The following is a 12,027-nucleotide window of genomic DNA, read 5'->3' as shown; positions in this document are numbered from 1 at the left end:
TTTTATAAGGTATCAAAAGTTCCACACTCTCACCAATTATATTTTAGCGATTCTTGTACTTTCAGCAGACATGTTTCGTTTTATAGTCGCAAAAGAAAAAGAAGTATCAAAATTGCCCTTTGGCTTCCCCCTCAGTCACACTCTCTCTCTCTCTCTCTCTCTCTCTCTCTGTCTCTGACTAAGACTAGTTTGAAGGTTGGAGTCTCTTCTTCACAACTAATAATCATGACTTGTTAATCTTCACGCTGTCTTCTTTCGCGTAGCATTTGAGGTTCTTCCACTTTTCGCTTCTTTCTTTCGTTTTAAGCTGGATTTAACGGTGGATGTTGCTAGAATTGCTTGGTTTTTTTTTTCACGCATCATCATCATCGTAATGATTATAATGGTGATAGAACTGATGTTTATTATGGATGATGTAAGTGCAAAAAGCCATCTCCGTCGTCTGCTTCGTTTTGCTTTTCTTCTCTCTTCGCTTTGAACATAAAATTTTAAGAGTATCTCTAGACTTTAACTAGACAAACAGACACAAACCAAGTGAAAACTTTTGTAAACAAAATTTAGCGTTCGACCCAGCTAATCCTCCCCCCGCTGATAAAAAAATATAGAAAACTAGTCAATGCGTAAACGCCTTAAAAAGAAAACGCAGGAAAACATATAAAAGTACTTTCATTGCAATTTTTTTTTGGCCAGTTGCTGCTGCTGCCAAAAACTGAATTTTATTCTATTTTTATCATGAAGGACAAAAGGGTTGATAAAAATATCCTTGACTTGATTTTGTTATTTTGGTTAGCTTATGACGCATTTCATTTTGACACTCTTGACAAGGCTTAAAAACACATATCACACATAACTTTGTGAAAAACTAAACAAACTAGTCAAAAATGTATAATTTCTTTTAAATTTATAAGGTTTTCAAGGTCTTCACAGTACTTTTATGGCTTCCATTTGCTCCAATAGCTTGGGGGAATGAGTAACAATAAGAAAGAAGTGCATGAACTGAATGGTAAATGAAATTGAAAACGTTACGCATGCGTTTTTTGCCTTCATCATCGTCCATCATCATCATCAACTTCATCAGCTTTGTCGCTTGACTTTCAAACATATTGAATATCATAAAGAAAATGGCAAGAGATACGAAAGAAAGGAAGCGCAGTAGAAAAATGGAAATGCAATTGAAAACGTGAGGTGAAGGTGGAGGAGTCGAAATCGGAAATTTGATCAGACTGCCAACAAAGACAATAAAAATGCGAGACCATTTGCACAGATTCGTCATATGAAGTTGGACATTTAAAGAGAAAGCATCATTAAGCCATCATGGAATAAGACAACACACACACAAGGATAATGTGAACTGAACTGGATCATAATGGAAAAGGCATACAGGATAATAATATATAGCTCTATGAAATATTTAATAATCATTTTGGCATTTTTAAATGTCTGCCAAGCGAAACCTGGAGGACACAGCGGCGAAAGGTAAGTGCCAGACGAGGGAATATTTCCCACATTCTCCTCCCTCTCTGTATCTTGTGATAAATAACTTAAATGTTGCTTGCGTCCAGCAGGGTTCACATCCGACTCCATATGCCGGAAGTTGTGCGTCAGCATACACATTTCCATAAGGTGTATAAGTATGCAAAGAAACTGCCACCTCCGCCACCGGCGACTCCAACTCATCCTATCATAGGAAAACCTCATGTATCCCTGCTGGGTTATACAACAGCAGCGGCGTCTCCATCGTCATCATCACCGTCTGGTTCCCCAGGAAGTGTCAGCGGCATGGGTATGCTATCGCCAAGTATAATGCATTTAATGGCCAACACGCCCACAATAACGCCCACACTGATGCCCAACTATGGGCCAGCGTTGTTTGATAATTTCAATCAGGACTTTAAGGAATCAGCAACAACTTCAACTACAATGCGTACACCAACCGTAGCATTAGGCTACACTGCCCCAACATCTGTCTCATCCTTTTCATCGCCGGCCACCTCGTCTGCAAAACAAAAATTGTTGGAACAAATATTTACACCAAATCTTATGGCCGCCATTAATGCAGCTGCTGCTGTGCAGGAGATGAATACAAAAGATGATCCAGACGAAACTAGAGAGTCATTGGAAAAAAATTCTCTATTAAATCAGAATTTCCTAGATGCACTGCAACGCGAGTATCTGTCGAAATTTGGTGGTCGTCGCAAACGAAAGAAAAGTCATACCAAAAGCTATCATCATCAGCCTAGACCAAGCCAATACTATAATATCCAGAATCAGGATATAAGCGGTGATGATGACTTGAGTGAGAATTTCGAAGATTATCCCGAAGAACAATATGAAGAAATGAAACCGCAGTCACAAAAAACGTATTCCAATAATGATTGGAATTATTATAGAGAAACAGAACCGGATACGGATTTAGAAGATAGCAACTCCTATGATAGTGCTGTAGCCTTTAGTGGTCAGGATAACATGCTTTCATCTATGCCCACAGTAGATGAGTTTCTTGATGAATCAACCTCTGGTGGCAGCAAGCCCTTCTATGGGGATCTTTATGATTCATATGCCTCAACCGAGTTAACTGGCCCCACATCCCCAACTTCATCATCCTCAAATACAATGTGGTCCCAGCAATCTCCTACTTCTTGGGGCAGTAGTAGTACTAGACCCTACAGGACATCGCCACCAAGTAGGTCACGTTATCGGCCTAAGTCTAAAGTAAGATACGTTAAGATCCCAGCAAGCTCATCGACCACAACTCGAAAGAAACGTAAGAATCGCTTCAAAAGATATCGTATCTAAGTTGAACAAATATGCCAATTCAATTTAGTGAAATTTTATAAACTAGTATTGGTATTTTGTTATCTAGTAAATAGGTTTGCATGTATTTCGAAATAGTCCATGTATTGTTTTTAATGTGTTCACCTTATGAAATGAAAAGTTGTTCTTTAAAAGATAAAAACAAAGTTAAAGCATATTTTTATAGCCTTGCTGAAGCGAATGAAAGACCAATCAAATTTTCCCTCAATAGTTCTTTGTCAATTTCTAAATTTAATTTAAATCAATAACCAACTTAGAAATGTAGAATATTCTTACCCAGAGACAGATTTTCTTTTACATTTTCATTTGTGGAGCTTACCTGAAAGAAAAGAATTTAAAAATATGTATAAATTATGATGTTTTTGGAAAGAAATTGTTCACCATCAGCAACCGAAAACAAAACAGAGCTATAGAAATGTTATCGTTAGAAATAGTTAAAAAAAAAAATTCTATTTCTGTCTATTATGTGGAATTTTTTGGACAACAAAGACGAAAAAAAGTAAGTTATTTTTTCTTCAATTAGGTAAGCATAAACATACATAAATAACATAAATAAATAGATAGAGATAGAGATATGGCTTCTTGTTGTTGTCTCTCACCCCCCGTAAACAAACTAAAGTCCCACTAACAAAAATTGGCTCACAATCTTGACGCCATCCCCACCATTTCATACGGCCAGTGCACTAGACCAATTTGACCTTTATGTATAAGGCAAATAAAGTATACAATTAAATGTATACAGAAAATAGAGACGGGGAGAAAGGGAGAAAGAGAAAGAGAGAATGAGAGATAGAGGGGGGAAAAGAAAAGCAAATAATAAGTACAAATGCTAATAAAATTCAATTAAAGGCCACAAAATTACAATAAAAGTGGCAAAGGAAACTAACTCGAATGTCGTAAGATGCCCTAGCAATGTTCAAATTGGAAATGTGAGGAAAAGGGGAGTGAAACAGTAATGTGAAATGGAGGGGATGATGGTATTGCCGTTGGTGGTGTCGGTGGCGTTGGTGGCGTTGGTTGGCCTGGACATTCAAAGTCAAAATTAACGACTCATTTGGGCAAATTGAAGCCATAAACTACAAAGCAGAAAGTCAGCCAGCCAGCCAGCCAAGCCGAAGCAGAATCCTTGACAAAAATCGTATATATAAATTACGCAAAAATGCCAAATGAATGACGAGAGGGAGGAATCTCTCGCCTTGTTTATTGTATTCTCTGCCCATCCTTAATTTCTTTTGGCAATATTTTTATTTTATTTTATATGGTAATAAAAAGGAGAACAGGAAACGGGCGGAGAGAGAGAGTGTGTCACTGACTGACAGAACTGGCAGGACCAGTCAGAGAAAAAAGAAGAGGAGATAAACATTTTGTTGCATACTTTTCGGAATGAAATTAAAAGCGTGCAAGATTTTCATTTTCATCTTCCACTCACTTTCCTGGTCTCCTTCTCTGAGCTGGGGAATTTGGGGCAAGCAGGCGGACGGCCATACGGACAGACAAACAGACACATAAAGTGTTGATGTGTCAGCCATATGACATTTATTGTTTAGACCATGTCGAGGCTGCGGAATGAGAGCGAAGCCAAAACGTTTATTATGCCCACCACCATCTAGATAAATGTATGGATGATGGGGTGAAGATACGAAGGAGATGAGTGAAGCAGTAAGAGGATAGGAAGATGAATATTGCTTTAGTTATTGTGGGCAACAAGTGGAGATTGCTTTTGGCTAGTGGAGTAGGTGGTGGGCGTGTGTTTTCTTGTATGGTGTAATGTAAATAAGGCCTTGACATTACTCATTCTATTGAATGAATTATAAGACCACGAGGAAGTGGCCAACAAGACAAAGTGAACAATTCGCCAATTCTAGCATCTCATAATATAAATGCATTTACTATTAGCCAAATGTCTAGCTCACTTGATCAATGACCAGGCCATAAAACCATAAATAACTTTCCAGTTGACAAAAGGTCATGGGTTCCATTTCGAAATTTGAAATTAAATTCATCAAAATATTATTATATCTATGGGCCAAACATTTCAAACTTACGATTAAGCAAAGTTTCATATAGAATGGTTATAAGGCTGAGGTCGATATGCTTTTAGGCGAATTTATTCGCCGTTTTATACTCCTTTGCGTAATTGATTTGGCCTAAATTAATGGCCTTATACACATCAAACTGACCAAATATTTCTCTCATATCCGTTTCACACACACACACACATGTATAAAAACCATACAGATGCCATAATTTCCTTTTCGAGCATAAAAATCTTTTGTCTTTCATGAAATTTTTATTTTTATACATCTAATAAAAATCTGTCAGTTGCATAATACGTACAACATATGTATCATTTCAAAAATTAATTTTCCAATTTAGTGCAGAGATGGGAATGAAATTTTTCTCATTTGTCATGCTGCTGCTGCTAATGATGATGATGATAATACCGTTAGTTGATGCTTTGCCACAAAAAGTTATTTTCGTTTATTTCTATACATTTTTGCTAATTTTCAGATATGAAATGAGAAAAGTGAAATTGCCCAGCGGCCTGGCCGACGGCAGCAGCATATAAAAATGCAATGCGATTCAACAAACAAACAATTCATTAATTTAATTAATTTGTAGCAATTAAGTATTGTTGCACACAGAGGGGTGACACAGAGGGGTGGGAAACCGCATAGTCATCATGAACTCAATGGGACAGTCATCTGTTATACACATATACAAATATATATGTCGGAGTATTTGTATTTTCACTCCAACTTGGACATTATCATCATCAATCCCCAAAGGGAGTCATAGAGAAGGAGGGAGAGAGAGAGTAGGGTGGGCGGCAATGGTATGTAAGTGGGTGTGGCCATTACCATTTGAGACGCGACGATAAATGCAGTTGCCATTGTTCAAAAAGTGGCCACTTAACACGTGTTGTGAACGCATACAAGACACACCCAATCAAACAATCCATCTACCTACTTACCTTACTACACAAAGGAATAGCGTGTCATGCTCTAAACTAAAGTACATATGTATATATACATATATATTTATATATTTATATAAACGTAGATACAATGAAAATGAGTCAGCTTAACCACTGGAAACAATTCGCATTCAATTAAATTGAATTTGATCCCCATCACACTTGGAAATATTTTCTAAAGTAACTTTACGCACATTCATCTCACTTGCCCTTAAATGTATGCTACATTTATCCCCCTCAAAGTTCTTCTAATCCAATACCACTAAGAACAAATGCGGTTTTTCGAGCACGACTCTAAAATGGAGTATGTGAAGTCAATATAAAGAATGTAAGCTCTGAGGCTCGGAGAAAAGTCAATTGTTATCAAAGTTAAAGCATAAAAAATATTAAAAAATTTAACTTGTGTAATCATTGAGTCTTATTTTTAATCTAGTTTCTTTATTGTGTGAGTTCTTGATTGCATTTCCAGATGTTCCATTTACTATTTTACACTCCTTTTAACCTATCTACAATTGTCTAGCCAGTACCACTAACCCATTAAGCAAAGTAATTATATTAATTTTGCGTCACCTGTTTTGTGTCAATTTACAGTGCATAACACACCCACAAATGTAATCCTTGACGCCCATCATTATGAAGCGCCAGCATATCTATAGCTCAGTCTTCTGCCACCTCCCTTAACCATATTAACTCGTTCCTTATTTGTTTGCATTTCTATGTCATCATCATAGCAACCCACACAAAACTGGACACAAGCAATTTAATTAAATTTTTCTATAAAATGAAAAAAAAAAAACGACCAACTTTGTCATTACAAAAATACCCGAGGGCATTGCAAATGTGTTATTCAAAATGTTAATTAAATGACCTTTTCCATATGTACCAGAAATTGGGGCAAGCCTTCTAAACGCAAACTAATCACACCCACAAGAGTTAGTCGAGGGGGAGAGTGAGTGAAGAACTTGCCTCGACTGTACAACGATTTTGCATTCCCCCAGTGCATAGTATAAAATTACAAATTCCTGCGTTTATTTGACGCAACAATTAAATGGAACTTACATTTACTGGTTAGCAAAAGTACAGAATAGAAAAATAATATAAATAGAAAAATAATTAAAATTTTCGTGTTGCCGTTTTCTACTTAATCCAAAACCTTGTTGAAAAAAAACCCTGGAAGCTTTTGAATTGCTTTTCCATTTTCTAATCTTTTAAACTTTTGTTTCCTAGCAACTTAAAATTGTTATTTTCTTCTTAAAAAATGCAGAGACTATTATGAATGCTTCTGAACAGAACTAAACATTTATTTTGCTGATCAGTGTTTCAAGTAGTAGCCGACGACTTTTGTGGAGCAGTTTAATTTATTTTTAAACAATTCTAGTTACAATACAAATGAACTCAACCAAACCAACTGACGACAACTGATGAGATTTTGTTGGACTTTGGTCATACTGTCGGTGGTTTTGTTAGGGCTGGGCCGGCTGCTGCTTGACTGCTTGGCCGGAAAGCATAAAATAAATAAAATGCAATGCGTATGCCACATGACATGTGGATGACGCTTGATGACTATGATGCTGATGCTGATGCTGATGACGATGATGATGCAGTGCGTCTCCTTGTTTGTTTATGGCAGTTTTGTGATTATGTGTGTGTGTCCCACAAGAACCAACCGCCCGTTTAGCACATATGTATGGGTGGACAGCAGTGGTAGTAGTAATAGTACCTCTTCTCCCTTAATACGTCATTTCTGGGGCATTGTTTCTTGTTTCGTTATGGGACAGCTGTGATTACAACTTTTCTGTTTATAGTTCACTCTTTACTTGCTTTTCCTCTCTTTTTCACTTGGTCCATGTGTGTGGCTGTTTTTGTCGGTTTTTGACAGTTATGATGGAAAATAATTGTGTGTGTGGGGGTGGGGGTGTGTGTGTGTGTGTGTGTGTGTAATATGGAGGCTATAAGGGCAAAGCACTTTAAATGTGACACCAGCACAAACAACAGTTGCAATATCTAAAATTGAAATATGCATTGAGGCGCATTAGAGACAACAACAACATAAATATATATATATTTTCCTTTACAACAAACATGCATTGTAAAAGCAGTACAAACATTTTAAAATTGTACTCAGTTTGTACACATTTTAAAGTTAAATTTAATTTAATAATTGCAACAATTTTAAAAGGTTATCATCACTTCAAACAGCTCTCAAATTCTTGGATGGGGGTTTGATATGTCCTGAAAGATATTCATCATATTAGGACGATTTGTATTCATTTTCAATATGTTACGAACGTCACAAGTGAAACGCAGACAGTCCAGAAATGCCAGTAATTTTTGCAATTCAAAATCATTGGGATCACCCAGAAAATCTTTGATCCTAATCGAATTGTCTGGATTGATACCACATTCAATTGTTGAATTATCGACTAGAATGATATTTGATAGATCCTTATTTATAACACCAACGGGCTTTCCTCTAATTCCAAAGATATTAACGCAACTAGTACGATAGAAGCGTGAAGAAAAATATCTCTTTTTGCTTTCCAAGAAGTCTAATATAGTGTTGGCATAAATTTCCGTGGATGCGGTGAAGATGCATAGATGATACCACTCTGAAACTTTCTGAAGAAAATAATCTAAGTGTGGACGCTTGTAAACATAAAAAATTCCAGCATGACGTTCAATGGTAAAACTGAAATCATATGGGACATGCGGAAATCCAGACATAGCTTCATTTCTTGAGGGACGATATTGTTTCGCATAGACCAGCGTCTCATCCATATCTAAGACCAAAATCTTACGTCTGACCATTCGAAGACGAGCTTCGCTAACTGGTGAAAGAATACCTTCGCGATATTGAACGAAATGTTCGAAACGTATTAGTTGAACTATAAAATCAGCAATATTTCTAACCCTATGGATAACGGTTACGAGAAAGATGATCATAATGAAAGCTATAATGGAAGCAAGCAACATAGTATGACTGAAATTAAAACATGTTATCTTAATGTGTATTTTATAGAATTTTTATATTCGCAACTTACAACACCATTCTGCTGGATTCTTTATAAATCATTATTTTCACACAATATTTTGTTCTATTTACTTGCTTGTTTAAACTCATACTGATTAAAATGAAGGGAACCCTTCAAAATGTTAAGGTGGGCAGCCTACTTTTCGTTAAAGATAAAGCAAACCAAATATTTGATTTATTATAATCTATTTTAAAAAGTAAGCGAGAAAAACTTATTTTCAATTGCCAAAGAATTCAATAAACCTCAAAATAGACCCATAACCGTTGTCAAATATATTTATCTACAGCGAGAAAGCAATGCCAATGCATTTTTTACACATTTCACACAAATGGATGAAACTTGACCTCTTAACATTTACGTTCACCTAACAAAGAACCTTGAAGTATTGTTTACGCAAAATACGATCAAAAGGACGAGGTAAAGAAAAAGGAAAAAACGAAACTTTTACACAAGAAAAATAGTGTAAAATCAACTCGCAACAACATGAGTAAAGAAAACTACATTTTACTTTGACAAAGGTGGAAAACGCCCAAACAATGTATATGCACACACGTATGGATATTGGGAATGTGGTGAAGAGAAAGTGAGACAGAGAGGAGAACAACGACCGCCAAACCACTGAGCAAACGACCGACCAACCACTGGCCCACCAAACTGCCATTTGAGTGGCCTGGCTCTCTTGGTCATATATCATATCCATTCTACAACAGCACAAAAATATTTCAACTCTTCAGACTTTGTCCTTGGGTGCAGGCACAGAATAAAATTGAGCAGAGCAACGCAACGCAGCGCAGCACAAAAACTTTTGTCATAGAGAAGAAAATTGAAAATATGCATGCAGTGTGGAAAACTTTTCAATGATTGTCGGTCGGTCGAGTGTTTATGTATGTATGTAAGTATGTACATATGTAGTAGGTGTGCGTGTGTGTATAGGTTTCTGTGCCATTTTGTTGGTGGTTAAGTTTATGGAGGATCCCGCTACAACAGTTTCGACAAGAACTAGAGAGGAACTGTGTCAAGTGCAACTATAGTAGAAGAAACGAGTAAGCCCCATGTTCGTTGGTTAAATATTTAAAGAGCAGTTGGTAAATAGAATAGAATTAAATAACTTTCGAATGGCATGCGTATATTTAAATAGCTGTATTAATTTTAGCCTTGAGTTTGGTTGTTTTATGAAATTTTTAATCAACTAACATTTGTTTAAGTACTTGGCAATGGTCTTTGGAATGTTTGACGGTCTAGTAGGATTGTTCCTTCTAAAACATTGTGGCCTAATTCAAAGCTCATTTTAAATACATTAGAATTGAATTGGAATAGATTTTCCAAGTAAGTTCCTGTCTGAGTATTAGTTCATTCAGATAGCCCTTTTGAAGTATTCTTTAAAATTCTTGGGAAATCTGGTAATTACTAGTTGGGAGAACAAAAAAGCTAAAACACACGCATACACACGAATACAACTCATCGTTGGACAGTCCAAAACTATTCCATTCCTTCATAAGTATGCGCATTGGCGAATGAAGTTCCAAAATTTCGATTTTTTTGGTTTTTTTTTTTGCAGTAGAGGTTTATCAACACTTCCGCACGACGGTGCGCATACAAAAGCTGGAAAATTTACGCTGAACAAGTGCCACACAGACACACACACACAGAGAGAAAGAGCGTCACACATATGCACATCCTGCTACTTTGCAGGACATTGTTTGCGCTTTGATAACACACACATACACCACACTCTCGCACACTCACACACGCAGAGGCAAAGGCGTTGTCATTACTGGGCTAGGAAAATTGCGCATGCCATGGCTTTCTGTTTGACTATAGCCGAAAAATGGTAGGAAAAGGCGCTTTGCTGACGATGCAGACGACAGGCAACTCCCATCTCTCACACACACACACACACACACAAATAGTATCTATCTCTCTCTTTAGCTGATGGACGGCCGCACATCATGACCAGCGGGGAGGATTTTGAGGTGGTGCAGGCAGAGGAGAAGATGAAGCAGCAGCAACAGCAGTCAAAACTATTTTTCGCTTGGCATTTCAAGCATTTTATGGTTTTATTTCGACAAAAATTCGCCCTTAAACACGCAGATAGTCCTTGCGCTTGCATACCCATAGCCCTGACTGCCAGAGAGAAAAAGATACGGGAAGTGGTGATGGGGACAGCGGGTACAACGAATAATAGGAGACAGAGTCCAGCAGGCCGTACTCTTTTGCCGATGATAGTTTTCAGTCCACGACCATCTGTTGGGTGTTAATTCATTGTCATGTTCCTTTTCATTAAGCATACCGAAAATATCTTTGACCAAATGTGGAGTTTGTGTGATCCCAAAGATACTACTCAATGGCAATATTTCGATTACTAGACGATAAACACACAAATTGCTATCCTTTTATAAAAACATTTTTAATATTAGTCATAAAGGATGAAGGATTTCATTTGACATTTACTTAATGTACAAATTAAATTTCATGGCTTTAAAAGTTTTAAGCCAATCATTTATCCCTTTAAACCAGAAATTCAATTGAAGTATATCCTTAAAAGCTAAGAAGGAACGATAAATTTAATTTCAATTTAATTCCAGCCTTAACAATTTCCATAACTTTTCTGTGCTGTTTGCCTGTTTAGGTTGCAAAAGTTTCATAAACTCATACATCATAATGGTTGCAGAGAGCAAATAGAAATCCTTTTCAACACACACACACACACACACGAAGAATAAATAGAACGTGAAATGAAATTAAAAGAGCAAATTACGCTATTCAGAAACTGGTACAAAAATAAATAAATAAATACCAAAAGAAGACAGAGGCACATTCAGGGTCTTCCGTTGGATGTCGCTTCTAGTTAAAACTGAAGTAGATAAGCCACAACATAATGGTCGTTTGTTCCTAAACTCACCTAGTTGACTGCCTTTTTCTGTCTACTTTGTTTTTTTTTTTTTTTTTTTTTTTTTTTTTTTTTTGCTTTTTGTGAAGCTATTCCGGCTTGTCATTAATATTTCACAGCAAACCTCGTCGCTCTATCCTACAAGAGTATCTAAAAAGCCTTCAACATACCCAACCACCCACAATTAAAATCAGATTAAAGTTGCGCTAATTTATGCGGCCGCACGGTGACACAACACAAAGCGAATTCAGCAGAATGAAAGGAGGTGGCGGCATAAGCATGAGATGGAGAATGAGTAGTAGTTGTCTTTCTCT

The 12,027-nt window shown here is 36.8% G+C and overlaps 2 protein-coding genes across 5 annotated transcripts in view; one reads left to right on the top strand and one right to left on the bottom strand.

Moving 5' to 3' along the window:
- pum (pumilio) overlaps positions 1-12,027 on the bottom strand; it is a 177,278-nt gene that overhangs the window by 108,521 nt on the left and 56,730 nt on the right. The gene's annotated exons all lie outside the window — the stretch shown is intronic.
- LOC137581966 (uncharacterized) lies at positions 1,403-2,796 on the top strand. The gene is made up of 3 exons (XM_068296382.1): positions 1,403-1,476; positions 1,566-1,730; positions 1,776-2,796. Exons 1-3 carry the CDS (start codon positions 1,403-1,405, stop codon positions 2,794-2,796), a joined length of 1,260 nt encoding a protein of 419 aa, XP_068152483.1.

This window comes from Drosophila tropicalis, unplaced genomic scaffold (assembly GCF_018151085.1).
Source record: "Drosophila tropicalis isolate 14030-0801.00 unplaced genomic scaffold, ASM1815108v1 contig_859, whole genome shotgun sequence".
Lineage (NCBI taxonomy): Eukaryota > Metazoa > Arthropoda > Insecta > Diptera > Drosophilidae > Drosophila > Drosophila tropicalis.
The sequence above is the reverse complement of the archived record's forward strand: the minus strand, read 5'-3'. Positions and strand labels throughout refer to the sequence as shown.